We start from the raw sequence: 25,163 nt of genomic DNA, 5'->3' as shown, positions 1-25,163 counted from the left end.
TGAATACTGTGATGTGACTGTAGCAGTCTTATATTTGAAACTCAAGGAGGAAAGAACTGTGTTCCAAAACACCTAAATATGCAGGTCCAGAAAAATGAAGGTTTTTTTTTTTTTTTTTAACTGCCACATTCACTCCAAAGCCCATTCATCTCCTTCAGCATCCCAAACATTAAGCACATGTTCTGCTTAGCTATATAATAAAGTGGCAAACATGCTGCACCACTGACATCACAGGACAGTTGCCTATAAAACTAGACTTCTGACGCTGGGCTCCAGCTTCACTTTCTCACGGGTCATCATGTTCATCCAGGAGGGCAGTTGTCTGAGCAACCTCTAGATCGTGCTCATACCGCGCTGCCAACGCTGGGTCCATGACCACCTCTGGTGGGGCGAGAGCAGGCATGGCGACGAACTCCAAGTTAGGGTCTCCGATCAGTTTTCTAGCAAGCCAGAGGAAGGGCTTTTCAAAATTGTAGTTACTTTTGGCAGAGATGTCATAGTACTGAAGATTCTTCTTTTGGTGGAAGACAATCGACTTTGCCTTAACCTTTCTGTCCTTAATATCCACTTTGTTGCCACACAACACGATGGGGATGTTCTCACACACTCGTGCCAGATCTCTATGCCAGTTAGGCACGTTCTTGTAAGTAACCCTCGATGTTACATCAAACATTATGATGGCACACTGAGCTTGGATGTAATAGCCATCTCTCAGTCCACCAAATTTCTCCTGGCCAGCTGTATCCCATACGTTGAACTTAATGGGTCCTCTGTTGGTATGGAACACAAGGGGATGGACCTCAACGCCCAAGGTGGCTACATACTTCTTCTCAAATTCACCAGTCAGATGGTGTTTCACAAATGTAGTTTTCCCAGTACCGCCATCACCAACCAATACGAGCTTGAACTGCACTTGGGGCTCTCCTTGCGCAGCCATCGCGATGCTACTTCCAGAAGCGTCTCCGCGCCCATCTGACTCAAGACATTCTCTTTACAACCTCTTCCTCTCACTTCTTTCAAAGCCCGGATGTGGTTTTCTGTTTGTTTTTTGATAGGTATCTCACTTCCTTTTTAAAATTTTTATTGGCGTATAGATGATTTACAATGTTGTGTTAGTTTCAGGTGTACAGCAAAGCAGTTATATATATACATATATCCACTTAAAAAAATTTTTTTTAGAATCTTTTCCCATATAGGCCATTACAGAGTATTGAGTAGAGTTCCCTGTGCTATACAGCAGGTTCTTATTAGTTATCTTTTATATATAGTAGTGTGTATATGTAAATCCCAGTCTCCCAATTTATCCCTCCCCCCACCCCGATCCCCTGGTAACCATAAGTTTGTTTTCTACATCTGGATGTGTTTTCTTAAAGAGACTTCTAGAAAGCAAAATCCAGGGAGGCCTGAAAGCTGCATTTCCCCTTCTCCATCCTCCAGACACACTCAGAGCTACCACCTGTTAGCCCGAGACAATAAGATCTGAACCGGCTGGAAGTGAGGAAAGAGAAGTGAGGAAAGAGAACACACAAGGAGGGGAAAATACTCCACGGACTAATATCTTCACATACTGTTCCTTCCCAAAGCTTCGTCTCATGGCCCTGCAGATCTAGATGTGGCAGAGGCAAGTTTTCCAGCAGGGACACCAGAGGCAGCATGTGACCAAGAGACAGCCCAGAGACAGCCCGCCCCGGCCCTCGCCTTGTTACATTCCTCAAGTGGTGCAGGATGAAATGCCAGATCAGCCTGTGGGAAACAGAAAGGAAAGCTGTGTCCCAGGCTCTGGCTGGTGGGCAGGGCACCTACACGGAGCATTGCCCTGAGGGTGGCAGCATTTGGCAATGAAGGATGTTTAGACGGTGGAAATCCTAGACTCCCAGGCAAAGGGAGAACCCATCTAGTGACATCTCCTGATATCAGGCTCTGGTGGACCAAATCTTGACCGGCAATTTCATAAGTGCACATGTCTCTCTGGGGTCCAAAGAGGGGCTGACTGCAGCCCCTGGAATGTGGGCTGTGAGGGTGAAACTTCTGAGAATCACAGGAGAAGCAGCCTTCATATTTCTTTCCCCAGGGCAGCCTCTAGAGAGAAGAGGCAAATAGAACGAGCAGTTACCAGCTCTTCAGGGCCCGTTTTCTGCCAGACAGTGTGCCATGCATCTTCTGTGCATTATACAGTTTAGCCCTCATAACAAACCTGCAAGGTCAATAAATCCCCATTTTAAAGCCGAGGCAGTTGAGCCGCAAGAGGTTAAGATAAGCTGCCCAATTCACACACTCCCTAAGCGGTACAGTCAGGGTCAATCAAAAAAGAAAGCTCAGCCAGCAGAGTTGTCAGGGTTCAGCCCAGCAGATCCTGGCCACCACTGCCCTGGTCCTGCACTCTCTAGAACAGGTTTCCTTCACATGGGGATCCCCAAAATATCTGTAGGCTGGCGGTGGAAAGGAAAGTCACATGGCTCAGAGGCAGCATGAATGGGCATATGGGTGAATCTGTTTAGATTAGTTGGCAAAGAGTCCAAATGAAGTGAGGAATTGTGATTACTTTGATCTTGGTGGCTGCAGGATAACCTAGACTCATACCCTTGGTTTGCCAAAGGTGGTTATGCTTGTTTGCACTCACTATGGCTGCCTGAGAGGCTCCCACTCTAGCTCTCCACTGTTTTAGGTCTCTTTAACACATGCATAGGAAGAATTCCTCATTTCCTCCTTTTGGTCCAATAGGTTAGATTCCAACTGCTTCTAATTTACCCCATTGTGTTCAAGTGTGTTGTCACCCAACATTCCACCCAACCACCATTAGTATTTATTCTTGTTTCTTCAAGACCAAAGTAAGTCTAGCACATAGTGGGTCTTTGGTATTTGAGAGGAAAAAGAGAGAAACCTTTGCACTGTCCTGGCCACAGAGATATAAGTGTTTGGTTCTAGAATGTGTTCTTACAAATCGACCAAGGCCTAGCCAGCTCCAAAAGCAGAAGCATCTCTGACCTGCCCCCTAGTGCTTGCACTGAAGGATAAATGCTGACACTGTGTTGAGGTCGGATGTCCCATGGGACAGAAGGTCAAGGACACAGTCATGTGAGCTGGGTCTGAGGCAGTCCCTGGGGGGTGGGGGAGGCCCAGGTGAGTTGTGGATCTGCACTGCAGATACATAAGGTTCATTTAAAGGGGCCTCCACCAGTGAAGATGACAACAGAAAATCTCCATTGCTGCTCTTCTCCTTGGGCTTCCAAAGGAACGCCCGATGAAACCATTACCAGGAAAATTACTTCCCTTAAAACCTGTGCTCCTATCTGGCTCCACGTCCCTTCCCAATCTGGTTCTTTACACAACGCCCCCACCTAAACCCTCTTCCTGCCCCACCAGACTCAGTGGTGACTGTTCCTACAGAATCCCAGTTGATGATCTCACTGGGGCATGGCTCTGTAATTCTCAAATCTGGAGGCTCTCACATCCTCCATTTCCCCCTTGGGCCTTGCACCCCCACACCAGCCTTTGCTGGGACTGCTTTGCCACATGCTGTGAGGAGACCTCCTGTGGCTCATTGGCGGCAGATTGGAGCTAGAAGATGGGGGAAGATCTTGCCACTGAACCGGGGAAAGTGAGAGTGCTGTGGTTCTGGTAGACCTATTTGAGACTTGCGATGTGTTCTCTCAGAAGCAGTGCCAATTAGGTTCTAGAATGCTGTTAGTACAGCACTCTTTTTGCTATGTGATGAGTGCTGTTGGCTGTGGTGGGCTGGCCTAACATTTCCTATGGGAAAATGCATTCTGAGTTCCCAAGGATGTCTTAGAAATGAACTTTTGAATCTACAACGTGTTTCTCAAATTTCTCCCAAGGAGCTTATGATTTTTCTCTGTCATGATGCTGAGCTAGTTCTGGTTTCGTGTTCAGTATAAACCAACATCCAATGCCCAATCTCAGGCTCTTGGAAGTGAGTGATGCCGGGAAGAGAAAAAGTTTCCCTGAAAACACCTTCCCAGAAAGCAACACAGAAGCTGGACTCTTCCTTCGGAACAAAAACTCAGAACATTCTGACCTTGGATTGGATTCCTATTTTGAACACTCAGGAGGAGGGAAGTGAGATACGGAGTTGTGGGGCAGCCCAACTGCAGTGGCTGTGAACCAAGTCCCAGGTTCCAGTAAAGTTACTTTACTTCCTCCTCTGACATCTGCCCTTTCATTTCATGTCCTTGTCAAGATGATATTATGAGAACATGTGTCTAATATGATCTTAGGAACAATGATTTTGAAAATATCTCTTTATTGAAGCCTTGTCCTTGACACTTCCTGGTTGTATCTAAGTTATATGTTCTCTTCTGAATGAAAGAGATGTGATCACCAGTTTCCTTAAACGGACTCAACCCTGGCAAACTTGGCTTAAGATGTTGGGTAAGTTCTGAGGAAGGATTACACTCAGTTCATAATTTCAGACAACGTGCTCCACACTCTTCTCCACATCACCACCTTGAAATGTTACTAAATGAGCAGCAAAAAAACCCCCTGTCTTTCCTTTCTGGCTCTATGGTTTCCTTCTGCTTGCTGACTTTGCAGGTAGCCTGAGCAATTCCACTGTTTGTCTGAGCCTCTTGAAGTAAACTGGCTGTCTACTTAGCACTCTGAACTTTAGAAGGACAGGGCTTTTGAAGTTCACGGGAGCACAAGAAGGACTGTACTATTATTTTATTAATGTGCCAGTGTTGCTGTCAGAATGGCCAACATTAAAAAGTCTACAAATAACAAATGCTGGAGAGGGTGTGGAAAGAAGGGAACCATCCTACACTGCTGGTGGGAATGGAAACTGGTGCAGCCACATGGATAACAGTATGGAGGTTCCTCAAAAAACTAAAAATAGAGTTACCATATGATCCAGCAATCCCGCTCCTGGGCATATATCTGGACAAAACTATGATTCAAAAAGATACATGCACCCCAATGTTCACAGCACTATTTAAAATAGCCAAGACATGGAAACAACCTAAATGTCCATCAACATAGAAATGGATAAAGATGCGATATATATAATACATATTACACACACACACAAATGGAATATTACTCAGCCATAAAAAAGAGTGAAATAATGCCATTTGCAGCAACATGGATGGACCTAGAGATTATCATACTAAGCAAAATCAGAAAGAGAAAGACAAATACCATACGATGTCACTTACATGTGGAATCTAAAATACGACACAAATGAACTTATCTACAAAGCAGAAACAGACTCACAGACATAGAGAACAGACTTGTGATTGTCAAGGGGGAGGGGGATGGGGGAGGGAAGGATTGGTAGTTTGGGGTTAACAGATGCAAACTATTATATACAAGGTGGATAAACAACAAGGTCCTACTGTACAGCACAAGGAACTATATTCAATATCCTGTGATAAACCATAAGGGAAAAGAACATAAAAAAATGTATATATACATATGTATAACTGAGTCACTTTGCTATACAGCAGAAGTTAACACAACATTGTAAATCAACTATACTTCAATAAAAGTAAAAAAAAAATGCCAGTATTGTTTCTCTTGTATCCTTTTTTGTTTGTTTGTTTGTTTTTTGTGCTACGTGGGCCTCTCACTGTTGTGGCCTCTCCCGTTGCGGAGCACAGGCTCCGGACGCGCAGGCTCAGCGGCCATGGCTCACGGGCCCAGCCGCTCCGCGGCATGCGGGATCTTCCCGGACCAGGGCACGAACCCGTGCCCCCTGCATCGGCAGGCGGACTCTCAACCACTGCACCACCAGGGAAGCCCTCTCTTGTATCCTTGAAATGGATTTTCATCATCTAAGAGAATTCACAGGCAAAGAATATCCTTCCGTCTCATTTTTGTCTTAAGGTCTCTACTTAAGTCTTGGAATAGTGAAGCTTGAACACAGGAAAAACAAACCAAATCAAAACAAAAACCGCGAAACACCCAAAGAGGCTGCCTGTTGATTCTGCTAAGCTCTGCTCCATACATACCTTTCCACTGGTGGGGCCGGGGTTGGAAAACTCTTCAGTGAAAGTCAGAAGTTGAAGCTCAAGGCTTCTATGAAAAGGCAGGCCTGCCTTTGACATTTTTGTTTCCCTCCAGAGATCTTTCACAGCATCTTTCATTGCAAGAATGACTCTGAATAACAGCTAATAATTACCACAATGGACATTTAATATTTATCATGCTAAGTTCTTAATATCCTTTAATAGGCATTAATCATGTAAACTTATTAAGAATTGCAGCAAATTCGTGAGGCACCATTTCCTAGGGTAATTTATAAAACCACAGAGACAATGAAATTTCAACAAATCATTCCTTGAAGTGAAGGTAATTTAAAAATGAATATAATCAAATTTGGTGTCTGACTGTGAATTCAATGGAATATTAATGCAAGTTCCTTGATGCTATTTGTTAAGGCACGAAAAAGAATAACTTGAGGTTTTGACTGTTAACAATAAAGTAATTTTACTCAAATATTCACGATTCTGAAAGGCTAGCAAAGCCTCAATGGACCTACGGTCTGGGATACTGAAGTCAGAAGAGCATTCTCGGTGGGCGTGAATTTTGTTTTGTTTTTTGCTGTCCACCTATGTACTAGGACAGTGATTGAATTTAAAGAAAAGGTGGGATACATGTAAGTTCACACACAAGAACTGTTGGATCATATACTAGGAAATTTGAATTGATGCTTTTTCTAATTTGTAAGCTCACTGATTAAGAAAAACCCTTGAATTAAGAAATTCTCTTTTTCACTTAGAATGCCACCCTCCCGCTCTCCTTCTGCACACAGCTCCAGGACCTTCAGATGCAGGAATGCTCCACGATGAATATAGTTATAAATATAGAGATGTATGTATAGAGCTCTCTAATCCTCTTATTGAGAGAAAAGTTCCCTCACACCTCAAATTCCTGGGTTTAAATCAAATGTCAGCTCTCCAGCTCGTTCACAGGTGATGACTACGGGTTCCCATACCCAGCTGGTCCTGCCCACTGTCCAGGAGAGGAATGTACATTCTGTTTCCTGAGTAAATAGGTTTTTTTTAGATACCAATATCTAGATATTAGCCGAACTTGATGCCGAGGCTTTTTCTTAATACCATTTTTATGGAGGTTCCTCAAAAAAACTAAAAATAGAGTTACCATATGATCCAGCAATCCCACTCCTGGGCATAGACCTGGACAAAACTATGATTCAAAAAGATACATGCACCCCTAGGTTCAAAGCACTATTTCCAACAGCCAGGACATGGAAGCAACCTAAATGTCCATCAACAGATGAATGGATAAAGAAGATGTGGTATGTATGTATGTATATATGTGTATGTGTGTATATATATATATATATACACACACACACATGCACACACACACACAATGGAATACTGCTCAGTCATAAAAAAGAATGAAATAATGCCATTTGCAGCAACATGGATGGACCTTATCATGCTAAGTGACGTAAGTCAGACAAAGACAAATACTGTATGATATCACTTATATGTAGAATCTAAAATATGACACAAATGAACTTATCTACAAAACAGAAACAGACTCACAGATAGAACAGATTTGTGGTTGCCAAGGGGGAGAGGGGTGGGGAGGGATGGATTGGAAGTTTGGGGTCAGCAGATGCAAACTAGCATATATAGAATAGATAAACAACAAGGTCCTACTGTATAGCACAGGGAACTATATTCAATATCCTGGGATAAACCATAATGGAAAAGAATGTGAAAAAGAATGTATGTATATGTATAACTGAATCACTCTGCTGTACAAGCAGAAATTAATACATTGTAAGTCAACTATACCTCAATAAAATAAAAATTTTAAAAATGTTAATAGTTCCTTTTTTTTCTTTTAACTGTGTATTACCACAAGTAATACACGTAAGGTTGCCAGATAAAATAGAAGATATCTAGTTAAATTTGAATTTCAGACAAGAAATGAATCATTTTTGGTATAAATTATGTCCCCTGCAATCTTTGGGACATATTTACACTAAAAAATTACTCATTGTTTACCTGAAATTCAAATTTAACTGGACATCCTCTAATTTTATTTGCTAAGTCTGGCAACGCTTCGTTCGTGCTTTGCATAAATGCAAAAAGAAAGAAACATAAATCACCAGAATTCTCACATTCTTGATTCTTTTCCTAATCCCTTAATATAATTGGAACTAATTTGGGTCCTTCCCAACCAAATTATTATAAATTAAAATGTTTTAAAAGTTACGTATTCTCAATAAATAGTATCAGCATCCTTAACCCCCTTTGGTTTTTCTTTCTTCTCCAGGAGTCATCTTGTTAAGAAAAATAAAGATGGATGAATCCCAGAGTAAAGCCAGAAATACCACTAGTCAGGCTGTTAAGAATCTGCTAAAATATTGACAAAGAAAACCTAGGTTACAGATAACACAGTGTCTCATCTTTGGCAGCAAGAGAAGGGCGAGGGTGGCACTCCCTCACTGAAGGACATGTGTGTGTTGGTGTGTGTCTCCGTCCTTCTATCTGTCTGATTATAATCGACAGAATGGAAAAAGAAAAATATACCGCAGGCCCCAAATCTGAGCAAATTGCCCTCATTTCCTTCTTTTTTCCGTTGGTTGATCGAAGCAGGTTATCTATCCATTTTGCTAAGATAAAACGGGAGAATGGGCATCGACTTTGCAAAGGATTTTTAAGCTGTTGCTGACACCAGGACACTCATATGAGTGGTGGATTGTGTGTGTGTGTGTGCGTGCATGTGTGGGCATGAATGTGTATAAGTGTAAGTGGGCAAGTAGGAGTGCATGCCTGGGCATGAGTATGTGCGCACGCGTGGGCGTGTGGCGTTTGTGCCGGGGCGGGCAGAGAACAACTTGCAGGGTAAAGACGGCCCCTGAGACAGCAAGACCTGACACAGAGGGAGCACCTCTCCTGGCCTGTCTGGGTGGTGCCTGGGCACATCAAGATAGCAACAGTGATTTAATCACTACTTTAATGAAATGTGCAATTGTTTTTGAGGAAGAAATACTGGTCAAGGAGTAGATTTCTAAGCAAGTGCTAAAGGCACCTCTCTCCTCCGCTGCCCCTATCCCAAGGATGCATCAAGGGCAAGGGTGTTGCATGAGATCCCATTGCTGGGGGGAAGTTGAGGGCCTCAGCCCACAGAGGTGTGGTCTCTCTATGGCCCTTGGACTTTGACTCCCTTGGACTTCCCATTCCTACTTGAAGTGTTTTCTTTGCCCTGGGCCTTGGGGACACTCTTCCATTGATTCTCTTCTGGACTGTAGCTTAATAAAAGGAGCCCTCCTCTGCTTTCTGTGCTGTGTCATATCTGAAAAATAACCAGAAGGTTGTGAACTTTCCTTCAAAGTGTCACTGGTATAGGAGAGCTCCTATGACTCAACTACTGAGCTCTTGTTTTCCATCTGCCGGACAACCTCAAGGTCATGCCTGATGAAAGGGATGCTCTTCCTGTCTGGACAGGGATTCCAAAGAAGATTCCTTCTGGGTGGATCTCCTCAACTCTTCACACTGGTCAGGGTCAGGAGAATGCCGGGTCCCAAACAAGTTGTTGGAGAGAAAACAATGGAAATCTCAGTAGCCCTCAAGGAGCTCATGTGGTAGCAAAAACAGAGAGGAAACCATAACGATATGAGAAGCATATGAGAGACTATGGCCACAGGGATGGAAGAAGGGTCTGTGTGTGTCTGTGTGTGGCGTGAGATGGAGATCATTTCAGGTAGGCTGGAACAGGTGGTATTTAAATCGAGCTTTGAAGATCCCTAAGAGTCAGCTCAATAGGAAAATTATGCTCGGAACGGCACTGGCGATACACAGAGATGGGGAGATGGCTGCACACTCCAGGAGCTGCAGGGCAATGTGTCTGGATTCTGGAGCCGCGGGAGAGACACATAAACAGGACTCTGGTGAGGGGGTGGGGCCCATCATGAGGAGGCTGGTGAGCTTTGCTAAAGCGCTTGGGTTTATACTGAGGACCACAGCGAGACACTGAAGAATTTTAGGAGAGTGTTATAACTGAACTTCACCTTTAGAAAGATGTTGTTGGCAACAGCATAGGTAAGCGGCTAGAGGGGGCATAAACAGAGGCAAGAGGATCAATTAGAGGAAAGAATTAAGGCAGTGGTGCTGGGGGCAGATACAGACACGTCTGTGAACAGAATTTAAGAGTAAGTGATGGGGTGGGGCAGTGCATGACAGTTTCTGGTGTGTGTCGTTGGATGGATGGTGATGTCATTCGTTAAGAAAGAGAAAACAGGAGGCGGGACAGGTAGACTTTGAGGTAGGTTTTGCTATCCTGAGTTGGAGGCCTGTATGACATTCAGATAAGGTCTCGAACTCAGAAGAGAGGTTAGCTACATTGATAGGTTTGAAAATCCTCAGTATTTAAATGTTACATTTAAAGGACCTATCTGGGGGGTTGAGGACTCTCTGTAATAGGCAGGAACAGGTTTCAGTACGTCATTATTATTATTATTTTTTTTTTTTTTGCGGTACGCGGGCCTCTCACTGTCGTGGCCTCCCCCGTTACGGAGCACGGGCTCTGGACGCGCAGGCTCAGTAGTTGTGGCTCACGGGCCCAGCCGCTCCGCGGCATGTGGGATCTTCCCGGACTGGGGCACGAACCCGTGTCCCCTGCATCAGCAGGCGGACTCTCAACCACTGCGCCACCAGGGAAGCCCCAGTACGTTATTTTAATATTCGCTTATGTAGTGCTTTACAGATATTCATAGATACCTATCTTTTAGAGAAAATTAAAGATTTTCATTTCAAACATCTCATGGTGGTCACCACAGTTCTGAAAGATGAGAAAGGCACCATTTGTCTAATTTGATAGAGGAGGAAACCGAGGCTCAGATTAAATGCCTTTCCTGAGGTTACACAGCCAGTCAGTTGGCAGGGTTTCCTGCCTTTGAATCCAGGACTCTTTCCTGCACTCTCCAGGGCCTCTCCCATTGCAGTGGAGGCCAGCACCGCTCACCACATCCTGCTTCCTGCAGCAGGCAAATGTGGATTCTTAAGAGCTTTAAAACCCAAAGGTACAATACCCGCACGAAGATTATACCACAGCGCTCCTGGCACGCAGGGCATTATCCTAGAAGTCCTTATTTTGTTGCTAAATGTATTCTTTGTACATGCTTATTGTGTGGAATACAGTATAAAAAGAGTAGGGTTACATAAAGGACCAGAAACTCCAGTTTATCTGGGTCCTTTTGCTAATCTCTCTCTTTCAGTGCCACGGAAGGTAGAATCTCGGGTTGGCACAGGGTTGAGATAAAGCGGTGCTGTCTTCAGCACAATGCCTCTCCTGCCACAGCTCTGCTGGTAGCGTTGTACCCACGGGAAATGGGTTGTACAGGAGAAGTATTAAAACAGCCCGTGAGTGCTTCGTCAATTCCCTATCCCATTTCCTACACTGAGAAACGAATGGTTCAAGCCGGTTCTGAGCCCTTAACGTTGCCCTCCTTGCCCACGAGTGAGGCCACAGACCTTCTACAAAAGCTCCTTAGGGCATCTCTTTAGCATCTGCCTCCCCCCACTTCCGAGCTCAGTTGTTCTGACTTTCTCAGGCCCCACCTCCCTCTCCATGCCTGGCCTTCCTGGAGTGATGCATTGGCTTGGATGCTCTGCTAGGCCAGCCTTTCAACCACTCTTCACCTGTGCTCTCTAGCCTTAGGCAAATCAACCTCACCTGGGCATCCTTCCCAGATTCCTGGAAAGGATGCCAGGTCCAGCAACCTTGGTTTCAACAGTAAAAGGGAGGTGAAGACAATCCTGGGAACTCAGGGAGGGAGTGGATCTCAGGTTCCACGACAGAATTTTCGTTTTCGTAAGTCTCAGCATGTAGTCAGATCATTAAATGATACTTTTCATTCTCACCATAGTTTACGTCCTATCACTGAACATTTTGGTTATTTATAAATTTCTGCTTATAGGTAATATACAAATACATGCATCCATACTGCCTTTATTCCGTTGAGTTATTATTAATAGTTTATCTCAATTGGTATAAGTGTCAGGAGCCTGGGGATTCGTCATCATTCCTCTCCACTAAGATCCTTCCCAACGCCAAATCCACTAACACCTCTATCCTGTTTCTCACCATTGTTTTTGTTCCACGACCATAATTCAATTCCTTACTATCGTCCTTGGGACTGTTTGTAACATCTACAAAGACTTAAAAGTCCCCACATCAAAAATGATCAGTCTTGGTAACTCAGGAAATCCATAACTAAACCACCAGGAGAGCTCAGAACTACAGACCACCATCTCCGACAAACATAATCCCTGTGTAGTTGACTGTTCTTCAAAAAGCAGCAAATAGCTGTTTTCTCCCCCCAGAGGTTGCCCTCCTGGCCAGCGCCATGGGCCCATGACTAAGCAGAGTCAAGTACTTGCGAATATTTTCTTTTTCGTTTTTATGGTTTTACCGCTTCTCTGGTTTTCACTGTATGTCACCACAAAGATAATTTTAGAAATATTTAGTGCACAAATAATTAAAAAAATAAATATAGCTACATTTATACAACAAACCTTGTGATACTGCAGGACAGGCACACTAAACCTCCATAACAATTAACAGTCTTAAAACGTGTAGCAATGAAGAAGCTCACCTTATCAAGAACACTTCAGCCTCTTACTTCAGAAGCACTGGCCTGAATACGCGCAAATTGTTTTAAGAGGAAAAGTCCCGAGGTAGTTAGTTGGGATCTCTATACATTACTTGGAAAGAAGCATCATAAATAAAGATATGCCTCCTTGATCTATCACTGAATATTTTGACTCTTTCTTTTAATTAGTAAACCATGGGAAGAAAGCACTCAGGGGTAAGAGTGCTAAGACATACTCTGGGGTGACGATGGATTGTCTGCCTGTTAACAGATACCATTATTAGAGGAAGTGGATGATTGATGAGAAACACTGAGCCAGAGGTAAAGACAACTTTTCAAAGAAGTTGTACCAAACCCCGGGCAGCTACATCCAGTGCTCACAGGGCCACTGTGGTCAGATGCTGCATGTGTCTGCAAGAGCGTAATGGCATTTGATAGATGCTGTAAGATTTTTAGCACAAGTAGCATGGCTGATAAGGGGACCTATCCTTAATATCTCTTTAAAAAATGTATTAATGGCTGAATTTAAACTGTCCCTACTTCCAACGACCTAATGGTGTTGAGGGGACGTACGCTCACCTGAGAAGTACTTTGCTATCCTAAAGGAAGATGTTACACCTTTCTAAAAATCTCACGTCAAAGACATGTTTCTACAATATGTTGTATCAGGGAAAGGTAAAAATCAGCTGTACAGAGTTCAAATGAAATAAAACCAGAAAATAAATTAACCATGTCCACTTTTTATGACTGGATAAAATAAAAAGGGTACTTAACTCATCTTCCAGACTGTTCAGGAACATAATATTTAAGTATTCTCAACACAAATACAACAAAATCTACAAATACAGACTATTGGTGTAGTGCAAAGAGACCTGTGGCAAAGTCATATTCTTTTGCAACTAAGAAAGAAAATAGTGAAATGTGACTCCACTAGGGCTAGTAGCTGCTGATATGGCCTGTTTTCATATTTATTTGCTCCTGAATGGCACTGACCTTTTGATATATTGAAAATAGATTTTCTCCTTGACAAGAAAAATCTTCCAAAATAAATGTTACCTTATTTTAAAAGAAAAAAAAATATTTTAAAAACCCCAGTAAATTGCATGTAAATCAATGAAGTTAGAACATTCCCTCACACCATACACAAGAATAAACTCAAAATAGCTTAAAGACTTAAATATAAGACATGATTCCATAAAACTCCTGGAAGAGAACACAGGCAAAATATTCTTTGACATAAATTGTACCAATGTTTTCTTAGGTCAGTCTTCCAAGGCAATAGAAATAAAAGCAAATATAAACAGATTGGACCTAATCAAACTCATAAGCTTTTGAACAGTGAAGGAAACCAAAAACAACATGAAAAGACAACCTACAGAATGGGAAAAACTATTTGCAAACTATGTGACTGATAAGGGCTTAATTTTCAAAATATACACATAGCTCATACAGCTCAATATCAGAAAAACAAACAACCCAATCAAAAAATAGGCAGAAGACCTAAACAGAAATTTTTCCAAGGAACACACACAGATGGCCAAGAGGCACATGAAAAGATGGTCAGCATCACTAATAATTAGAGAAATGCAAATCAAAACTACAATGAGATATCACCTCACACCAGTCAGAATGGCTATCAAAAAGTCTACAAACAACAAATGCTGGAGAGAGTGTGGAGAAAAGGGAACCCTCTCGCACTGTTGGTGGGAATGTAAATTGATACAGTCACTGTGGAGAACCATACGAAGGTTCCTTAAAAAAACTAAAAATAGAGCTACCACATGATCCGGCAATCCCACTCCTGGGCATATATCCAGAGAAAACTCTAATTTGAAAAGACACATGCAGCCCAATGTGTACTGCGGCATTATTTGCAATAGCCAAACATGGAAGAAACCTAAGTGTCCATTGACAGATGAATGGATAAAGAAGATGTGTTGTATGTGAATATATATATGTATATATATACACAATGGAATATTACTCAGCCATAAAAAAGAACGAAATAATGTCATTTGCAGCAACGTGGATGGACACAGAGATTATCATACTAAGTGAAGTAAGTCAGACAAAGACAAATATCACATGATATCACTTACATGTGGAATCTAAAAAAATGATACAAATGAACTTATCTACAAAACAGAAATAGACTCACAGACATAGAAAACAAACTTATGGTTAACAAAGGGGAAAGGGCAGGAGGCATAAATTAGGAGTCTGGGATTAACAGATACAGAATACTATATATAAAATAGATAAACAAGGACCTACTATATAACAGTATATATATATATATATATATTTTTTCCACTGAGAGTGTGTGTGTGTGTGTGTATATATATATATATTTTTTTTTTTTCACTGAATCATTTTGCCATACACCCGAATAAGCCTGTCCATAAAGGGGAACAGACTTAGGAACTTCAGCCATAGGAGAACACCCTAGGTTCCAGGCCTCCACTGGGGAAGCAGAGGCAAAGACAAAGAAGTGGAGGGAGAGTGGCCTCCTGCGAAGCAGATGTGGATTTGAACTATGGCTTGGCTGTGTGACTTTGGTCAGTTAAGGGGTCCTTGGGGCCCTCGCCTGATAAGTGAGATAAGTGTGTCAGTGAGGGATTCTGTTTGGCTCCAATTATCAAAACGACAGTGGCTTAAACACAGAGGTCAGGGGAAGCAGCCCGGGGCCGGTAGAGGGGCTCTGGCTTTCTGCCTTGCTGTCCTTAGCTGGGCCTCTCTTCATCAAGATGCTAACTTGCCTGCTCTACCTCCAAACATGGTGCCTTTAAGAGAGAAGGGAGAAGGTGCAGGGAGAGAGGCCCAGGCTGCTGAATTCAAAGAGGGTTTCCCAGGAACCCACTGTCAACCACCCCTTACATTGCATTGGACAGAAGTACATCCCATGGCCACCCTGAGCTACAGGGAAGACTGAAAATATAGTGTGTGTGGTTAGCTTGGACAGACTGTTTCCCCAAAACCAAATTAAGTTTCTATTAGTGAGAAGAGGAGCTAAGAACCACATATCAGTGCCTTGCCACGGCAAGAGTAATGTGCTCCACTGAGGACATGGAAACAAGACAGCAGAGAACCCAGAAGCCTCTGACTTCTGTTCAACCATCTGGGTTACTCTGTAACTCGATTTTATGCTGTATTTCACCATTACTTCTATATCTCGACTTTATACACTGAATGACCAGGCCATATCACCATTTCAAATCCAGTCGCATTTCCCATAAAGGATGGTGACGCAATTCATGTTTGAAATTCTCCAAGTGAAGTGTGTTTGGGTGGTATCAAGGACCATTACGGAGCTTCTGTGTTACTTTACAGATTCGTGTTTCTCTTTAAGGAGTTTGTGTTAAGTAATGAGGAAACAGCTAAATCATCAATCAGGACAGAATACTGCTTAGCTGTAGTGCTTAGGTGCCAGCCAGCCCGGCCTGGGGTGACATGGCTCAGGGACTCCGGTATTTTCCCACTGACAGCTTAACCTGGAAGTAGATGAATTCCACCACCTCTTAGCTCTGTGCCGGCTGCGGGAGGCCATAAGCCCTGGTGAGAAAGTATCAACAGTTTAGGCACCATTATTCCTCCTCCTTCCTGGCTCTCCACCCTGATGCTCCATCTTTTAGCCTTGAATAACGAAGGTGCCAGATCAGGTACCCCAGAAAAATCTGAGGATGTTTCAGAAGCACGGAAAGTTAAAGGAGGGAAGATGATCACGCTCAGAGTCTCTGCAAAGCTGGAGGAGGCTTGTCAGAAACCACAATGCTTGACTTCATAGTGACCTCTGCCTGAGAGCCTGCAATAAGGGAAAAACTTGTCTGAACCACAGTCATCCGCCCCCTTCAAATTGTATCGTGTTATTTTTAGTTTAACCATAGTCTTTGAGGCAATGGTTTCCCAAAGTTATTTCTAGCTCTAACTGATAGTGTTTATGGTTGGAAAAATCAGACCTCATCTATCCTCGCTGATTTTCCTTCAGATATCATTATGGGATTAACAGCGAATGCCTCTAAAAAGATTACACCTACCAGAGAGAGAAGGCAAAAAAAGGAAAGCATGAATCACACCACATGCCTATTCCAGACGCTCTCCTCTGGGAAGTTTTCATTCTCACTTAGAATGCAGCAGTCTGACTCCTGTATTCTACGAAGAAAATCAGTTTTTAATATGAAGTTAATCAGAATTTGAAAACTGAAAGGAGTATATTTTCACACAAGGTCAACTTTGACTAGGTACTAACATCAAATAAGCCCTTAGGAAAATATGTTCTGTCCATAGTTTACACGGAAGCCTGAGCACGCTGTGAACAACAAAAGCAAAGTGGAAGACAGTCTGCTGGAGGATCTTTTCTGAGCTCCTCCTGTGTTCATTCACTCACAGTAATTCATTCCATGAAACTTCTTGAGTGTCCAGCCCGTAAGGCAACAATCGCTGTTGCTGGTTCTTCTGCAGCTCAGAGGTGGAACGTGGAGGCCCTCAGGGGTGCAATGTCCACTTTCATCGCTAGAGTGGCTCAAGAAGAGGGTGGTGGCTGGCATGCTGGCCTGCGGTCACAATTGCCACTGAGCAGACTCTGGGTCTCTTGAGGAATGGGTTCAGTGAATCGTTGCCATGGAGCTTTGTTCCAGTGTAAATTCCGAGTCAGTGTGATATTGTATCTTCTTTCTGAAGACAACTGCTGGATTCCACGAAGCTCAAAGTGGGAAAACTGTAGAAAACCACTCTTGGTCTTAGCTCCAAACTTTCACATCTAATTGTCGACACTGTTTTTGTCAAGTGACTTTTACGTAAGCATTTTTAGCTTAAATAGTTTAACTTTGGAAATGGGCATCACATGATATAAGCTCATACCCAAGCTGACTGAATTTATGAAACTGGCTATAGCACAAGGGCTGGCGAACTACAGCCGTGGGCCAAATCTAGCCTGTTCCCTGTTTTTGTGCAGCTTACAAGCTAAGCATGGTTTTTACTTTAAAAACAATGTGCAGGACATTCATTAAGGATTGCTGTTGGGCTGCCAAAAGGATGCGAAGGAAGTGGGACTGGGCAGAGGGAGAAATTGAACTGTAATGCCGTCCTCTGCTGACGCCCTGGGGAGCTCTGGAGATGGCATTACCTTTCAGAGTTTTACTGGAGTTGGGATGCATTGCTATAAGTGTGGGCTGACCCTGGAAGGAGGTATAACTTTGACCAGGGCAGCCTTCTTAACGAAGGCAATCCTCAAAGAGGGATGATGACTCAAGATCATCTTCTGTCAGCCCGCCCAGCAGCTGGGGACCAGTCCTTCTCTCCTGAGGAGGCTCCAGACTGGCCCAGGGCCTTCCTGAAGAGTCAGCCCAGCACACTTCCTGCGCCTTTTTCCTAGCTCTGCCCTGTGCCTCCCTGGCTCTGCCCTGTGTACCCCTGACATGGGGTAGCACAGAAACAAAGGCCTAACGAAGAAAGCATCTAAGAGAGAAGGAAAGGACATTTCTCTAGAGCTAGAGCTGAATATAAGCTAGATCCTGTCTAGAGCCAGAGCACCCAGGTCTGCTGAGCAAAAGGACCTCCCGAGAGAGAAAAAAGCGGTTTATATGTGGAAGCTAAAAAAAAAAAAAAAAGACACAAATGAACTTATATACAAAACAGAAATAGACCCACAAGCATAGAAAATAAACTTATGCACAGGGAGATCAGCTCGGTGCTCTGTGACCACCTAGAGGGGTGGGATAGGGAGGGTGGGAGGGAGGGAGATGCAAGAGGGAGGGGATATGGGGATATATGTATACGTATAGCTGTTTCACTTTGTTATACAGCAGAAACTAACACACCATTGTAAAGCAGTTATACTCCAATAAAGATGTTATAAAAATTAAAAATAAAAAAATAAACTTATGGCTGCCAAAGGGGGGTGGGGAGGGATATATTAGGAGTCTGGGATTAACAGATACACACAACTGTATATAAAATAACCAACAAGGACCTACTGTATAGCACAGGGAACTATATTCAGCCTTTTGTAATAACCTATAAGGAAAAGAATCTGAAAAAAGAATATATATGTATGTGTGTGTGTGTGTGTATATATATATATATATATATATATACATACATAACTGAATCACTTTGTTGTATACCTGAAACTAAAACACAACATTGTAAATCAACAATACTTCAATAAAGAATAAAATTAATTTCAAAAAGTGAAAAAGAAAAAAAAAGTGATTGTCAGTCTCAAGAGTGGAAGGGTCAATGAAAACAGACCCTCAGCAGGCACAGTGCAGGGCCTGGTACGCGTCCCTGGTCATGGTGAGGACTCCCTCCGCAGAGGAGCTCTGTTAATGCCTGACTTTGTAACCCACTGGGTACAGTAATGTCATAGCCAGGAAGGGGGAGTCTGGACTCCCTTTTAAAGCTGACCACCCTTTTCTCCCCATTGAGAAATCTAAATCTCTTTGATTAACCCTACGACTTCTACCCTAAATCTCTTCTGCTGATATAAGGACCTTTTCTCACGTGTTGGCAACGTTCTCCTCTCCCGCATTAACTCATTTCAGAGTTCATCTCATCCGGTAAGCGGTCAAGATCAAGGTTACTCTCACACCAATACTGGATTGACTGGCCTCACCTCCTACCCTCCCGGAGTCTGTGGGATATGTTTACCAAAGTAGAGAGAGAACCAACTCTGAGCACCTGTGTTATCTTGCCTTCAGGGATGGTGCTTTGTGTATAATAAGCAGTCAGTAAATACTGAACCAGTGCAACAAATACAAACCATAGAAAGATGAATGACTCACCAGCATTGCATGAATAAAGTGATCCCCAGAGATCTTGGTTCACAACATGCTTCAACAACATCTAGTTATGTCTTGTGTTGTTGTTATTACTATTATTATTATTGATTTCTTTCATTCTTTTATCTTTTTAAAGTCTAGAGCACCCCTTTACTGGAACAGATGTCAACATCAATTTTATCTAGAAAACGGGTACTATAGTGCCTGTGTTGCTAGTTATTCTTTAGTATCGAAAATCTAACATTCCTACAGTAGTTTCTGATCAATCTAAGTTTTTGTAGGAGAAATTACTGCATCTGGGTGGATAAGGAGATTAAAAAAAAAAGAGGGTTGATTTGAAGCTGTTTATATTGGGTTGGCCAAAAAGTTCGTTCTGGTTTTTCCCTAAGATGTGTGGAAAAGCCTGAATGAACTTTTTGGCCAAGGCAATACTTATGGCTCCTCTGTAAAGGAAATTACTCCTCTCGCAGTGATGTAAACCCTTGGTAGAAAATGAAAGGTAAATGAAGCAGACCTTCAGGAAAATTTAGTGCAGACCAGCAAATTTAGTCCGTGAATTGAGATAAAGTCTCATTTCAAAAACACAACTGTTTCAAACACTTACTAAAATGGGATCAAAGTGCATAGGAAAAAATAGTGAATTATTATTTGCCCTGTCTAATTTGAAAAGATGCAAAATAAATCAAAGTTTAAAGTTAATGCCTCAAAGCACACAAAATAACATCTATTCCAATGTTCCCCTTTCCTTATAGTGATTTGCTGGATAATTCATCCTCTCCATCAAAGACAAACCTCAGAGGTCGGAGCTGTGTATTCTTTATTTCTGCTTTCCCTGCAACAATAACAGTCCCTGGCACCCAGTGCTTCATAAGTAAGTGGAGGAATTTTGCCACATCATATTCCCAGCAGCGAGTGTATCGGTCCCAAACTAAAGTTTTATTGGAAAAATTTTGATGGATTCACTTCACGTTAAAACACAGATGTAAATATAGTAAAAGTTATTCTTCTTTCCCTGTATAATGAGTCCATTATTTCAGGTTTTATAGATCTTTGGTACCCAAGGATCTCTTTGGTACCCAATATCTCATGAAATCTGTCCTCACAAAATTTTATATCAATAATTTACACCTTACTGTTAATCATTTGTTTTACCTTCTGAGACTAGGTGAGAAGAGATAGCATTTTCATTTTAAATCTTGCAAATGTTAAGACCAAAGCTCCTTTTCCCAACAAAAGCCAACAAGAGTAGTAAGTAAATCTGGGATGATTTTTCATATCATGCAGGTAACCACTTCCTGTGTTTTTGCAAAAGGTTGTCTTTAGATGTTGTAACGTCTATGCGCAGAGGTAATGGTAAGTAAGTTGCTCGAAGACAGACTAGAAAAGTTAAGTGATGGAAAAAGTGAAAGAAATTTTTGGATATAGAGTTACAAGTTTGAACAGAACCTATCACCTACATTTACATATAAACTGTATTGTACTATCCATTTTAACATACACACTTGTCTTAAACCCAACCAATGACCCATTTTTATTTTGTTTTAAGAGGAAGACATCTGAATTTAGAGTTATGTGACTTTTGACTGGCCACAAAATTAAAAAATCAGTTTCAGCTGAAGTTTCACTTCAACGCTCATGGTTTTAATTATTATGCAATCTCCCATTAAGAAACTTTGACGCTAATTAAAAATCTGGCCAAAAAGCCAATTCTTACAACAGGCTGTACTTCACAGAAAACTTTTCTGAAATGGTTGTTTCATGTAGAAATGCAGGCCTACAGCCATGCCTCAGCTCAAGAAGCTACACTTGAATTATATATACACTGTTATTCAACCTGGCTACTCAAAGACCATCACCTGTGTGGATCCTGCCAGAAGTACCCTATTTGTCAGCGTTCTGCCTGTTTTGTACGTATGCTCTGCCTTCCTCGATAAGAGACCCTCTGTCTTAATCAACCTGGCTATGGAACAAAAGTAACACTGTCCTACAGAGGCAAGAGAAAATCCCGGGATTGACAATAATATTAGGGTTAAAAGATGGTAAATACTGTCCATGTCAGGATAACCTTTCTATAGGAGTGGGGACCCAATGTTCTTCCAATAGTCTATAACAATTTCCTCTTTTTAAAAATTATTTATATTTTATTTTTGGCCGTGTTGGGTCTTCCTTGCTGCCCACGGGCTTTCTCTAGTTGCGGCGAGCAGGGGCTACTCTTCGTTGCAGTGTGCGGGCTTCTCATCGCGGTGGCTTCTCTTGTTGCGGAGCACGGGCTCGGGCTCTAGGAGCGTGGGCTTCAGTAGTTGTGGCTTGCGGGCTTAGTTGCTCTGCGGCATGTGGAATCTTCCCGGACCAGGGCTCGAACCCGTGTACCCTGCCTTGGCAGGTGGATTCTTAACCACTGCACCACCAGGGAAGTCCTATAATAATTTTCTTTCAAACTAGATCTGTCTACAGAAAGGAAGATTTAGCTTTTAGGAACGAAGTTGCTAGTACATTATTAAATTAGAAAAATTAGCCAATTTAATTTTAAGCCCGAAGACCTGGGTTTAGTATTGAGACCTAGAGCAAACTGCTTAGATTCTCTATGTCCTGACTTCCTTTTCTGAAGTGAAGAGGCAATAACGTCTACTTCTCAATGTGGCTTAAGGCTGGAATGCAATAACATTACCCTAAGGTGTTTTTTAAACTGGAAAGAACTAAACAAATACATTACCACTGCAGATAAAAAGTTTTATCAGTATATTATTCCCGGTGATACTTTACAAATGTACTCCAATGTATGGTTCCGTTCTAGGGAAGTATTTAACAGATATCGTGAATTCGTAACAATTGTTTCTTAATCTGTTCAAAATTGAGCAGGATATGGGTGTGTACCAGAGAGCACTTTATTTTTCCATTATTTCCACATTTGGAAAAATTGCAGAGATTTATGGAAAACTGGAGGGGATCACATGCTGAGTTTTAAACTAAAATGTCTGACAAAATGAAATAAATGTAAAACAGTTGTCAGGTTGCACTATTCAGATAGAAATTAAGATGTTCCTTCTTAAAAGCGAGAGTGAGCACAGACTCAGATGACGACAACACCTCTAAATATTTACCTCAATTCTGATTCGTAGTTGGAAACATTCACTTTCTTAATAATTCATAATCATCACTAATATTTGTACCATCTTATGTAGTTGGTTTACTGAATAATTTAAACTGAGTAGAGATATATATACAAAGTTATTTTACATTATTTCAAATGCCCCCTTAAACCGTTATGTCAAATATTCCTTTCCCACCCATAGCATATGTTTACAGTCCATAATTTCCTGTCACTTTTCAGTTATTTAAAAACTCAATCTGGGGTGGGGAAGGGACGGATTGGGAGTTTGGGATTAGCAGATGCAAACTATTATATATAGGATGGATAAACAACAAGGTCCTACTGTAGAGCACAGGGAGCTACATTCAATATCTTGTGATAAACCATAATGGAAAAGAATATGAAAAAGAATGTATATATATGCATAACTGAATCACTTTGCTGTACAGCAGAAATTAACCCATTGTAAATCAACAATACTTGAATAAAATAAATTAAAAATAAAAACCTTAATCTGGTCCAACTTCAAATGTGAACGTCTAGTTTCAAATCTGATTTAAACCTTACCTTCTTCTCATCTCCCGGGCATCCCCATCCCATTGTAGCTGGTGTCCAAAGATGGCCCTTAATGAACCATGGCCTTCGTCGTCCCTCCCACACTGGATCTGAGCTGGGCCTTTCACTCCTGTTAACTAGCGAAGGCTGCTGTACCAGTTCTGAGCCTAAGTCAAAAGAGGGCCTGGCAACTTCTTATTTTCCACTTTGGGAAGCCCTGAGCCGTCATGCAGGGAATCTGGCATGTCAACGTGTCGTGTGGAGAAACCACGTAGGGAAGGAAGAGTCCTCAGCCCAGTCACCCCACAGTCCTAGCTAAGCCCTGTCTTCTAGGTTTCTCTGCCAAGGGGCGGGACATGTACATGGGCCACCCTGGGTGTGAAAGTCTACTCAAGGCACCAGGCGACTGCAGCTCTAGAGACCTGCTCGTGGAGCAGAGCCACCCAGATGAGCCCCGCTGACTCTCCGAAGCAAGAGAGAAAAGTCACTGCATCCTGGGGTGCTTTATTACACAGCAGGGCAGAACTGGAACACTCCCCAAGCCCACCTCTATCTCGCCGGGGAGACGGGACACGATTTTTTCTCTCTCTTCTCTACCTTGCTCTTCTGCTTCTAGCTTTTTGTGCTAGGGACTGGTAAGAGGGATGAAGAACTGCTCCAGCACCAGACGATGTGCTGGAGTTGGCCTGAGCCAGGTTGCTCGAGCTGACTGTTAAACGTTAAGGAATTTTATGGGCCAATTGTTACATATGCCACTATTAAAAGTTAAATTACATAAAATGATAATGAAATAAATTATATTAAAAAAAGAGGTAATAAGTACTCAAAACTTGTCACTTCCTATCTTATTTTACTATTATCTATCCCTTTAAGGCTATTTACATGTCTTGTCCCTGTACGGTGGAGATGTCATCGAGCCACACGCTACTGCGTGTGCTTTACAACTTCACCATCAGTGATGTCACGTCGGTAGCTTAAAATCAGCCCTGGTAGAAATCCTTACACCATGGAAATGGGCAAACATTAGAAATCAGTGTTTTCCCCTCTGGATTGGGCTGGTTGGTAACTTTGCCTACAGTCCTCTGCTGTTATGTATGTGTATCATCTTTGGTCCATCCTGGCTAGTGGGTGATGCCTTCTCTGTGGAAGGCATGAAAATGTTGGCCCCATAAGGGCTACATGCATGAGCTTTTTGAAGGTATCTAGTGAGATCTCCTATTATCCCAGCTCCTAATATATATATTAGGTGGAAACTTGTTCCGCTTCCTCATTTTGGCCTGTAGAAGAACACTCTCAGCCTCTTGCTACTAGGTCCTTTTGCCAGTGGATAGCCCTTATGTGTAAGGCAGAACGGATCAAGCCCACCATTTTCCTTGATGTCCATCTGACCCACCAGATAAGGTTGGCCTGAAGATAAAGGAATATGGTGGTCTGGATAAAGAGTTCATTGTTAATCTAAGTAATCGTGAGCGACCTGAGTTGGGTTCCCTGGGAAGCCAATTCTGAGTTGGAACTTAGTGTACAGAAAGTTTATTAAGCTGGGGTTAAAGAAGAAGAAAAATTGGGCAGAAGGAGAAGTTGGGCTGAGGGGCAGTCACAGCAGGAACTCTCCGTACACTGTGGGGAGCTCTGAAGCTGGAAGGACCCTTCACACTATACGTGGTCTGCCCAGAGGGGCACATGACCTTGGGCAGGGGGCCCTCTTCAGCTGAGGCACTTCCCAAAGGGGGCTGACTGTCAACAACTTTCCCCCAGCTGGGGCATAAATGTTTCAATCTTGAAGGGGGGATCTGGCCGTGCCACTGCAGACATGACAGCCCTTTCCTGGTGCTAGGTGGGTCTACTTTGTATGAATTCTGGGGCCAGCTCCTTGAGGATTCTGGTGGGCCTCTAAAGGGAACTTACAGGAGGACAGTTAGTGAGACAAACGACATCCCCACCACCGCAGTTAGCCTCAAGGCCACACATGATACTCATTCTCCCCCTTCCTTGCTAACGATTCAAAATCCCCTTTGCCCTCGGCTAGTGGCTCTGCTGGTCTCTGGGGATTCCTCTGGGGGAGATCCGGACTCTCATCGCTGAGGGGTTCAGTCCCCTTTCTCAGGCTGTGGCTGCCGCATCTACGATGGATGCACGTTGATGAGTA

General features: G+C 42.7%; 1 protein-coding gene across 1 annotated transcript; it reads right to left on the bottom strand.

Moving 5' to 3' along the window:
• Positions 1–271: 271 nt before the first annotated feature.
• Positions 272–979, bottom strand: LOC111183204 (GTP-binding nuclear protein Ran-like). Its single transcript, XM_022590320.3, has one exon. The coding sequence runs from the start codon at positions 935–937 to the stop codon at positions 287–289; it is 651 nt and encodes a 216-aa protein (XP_022446028.1). The 5' UTR covers positions 938–979; the 3' UTR covers positions 272–286.
• Positions 980–25,163: the final 24,184 nt, after the last annotated feature.

The sequence above is a fragment of the Delphinapterus leucas genome, chromosome 12, assembly GCF_059928025.1.
Source record: "Delphinapterus leucas isolate spDelLeu-1000000601 "Yukka" chromosome 12, BTC_Dleu_Yukka2, whole genome shotgun sequence".
In the NCBI taxonomy this organism is placed as follows: domain Eukaryota; kingdom Metazoa; phylum Chordata; class Mammalia; order Artiodactyla; family Monodontidae; genus Delphinapterus; species Delphinapterus leucas.
The sequence above is the reverse complement of the archived record's forward strand: the minus strand, read 5'-3'. Positions and strand labels throughout refer to the sequence as shown.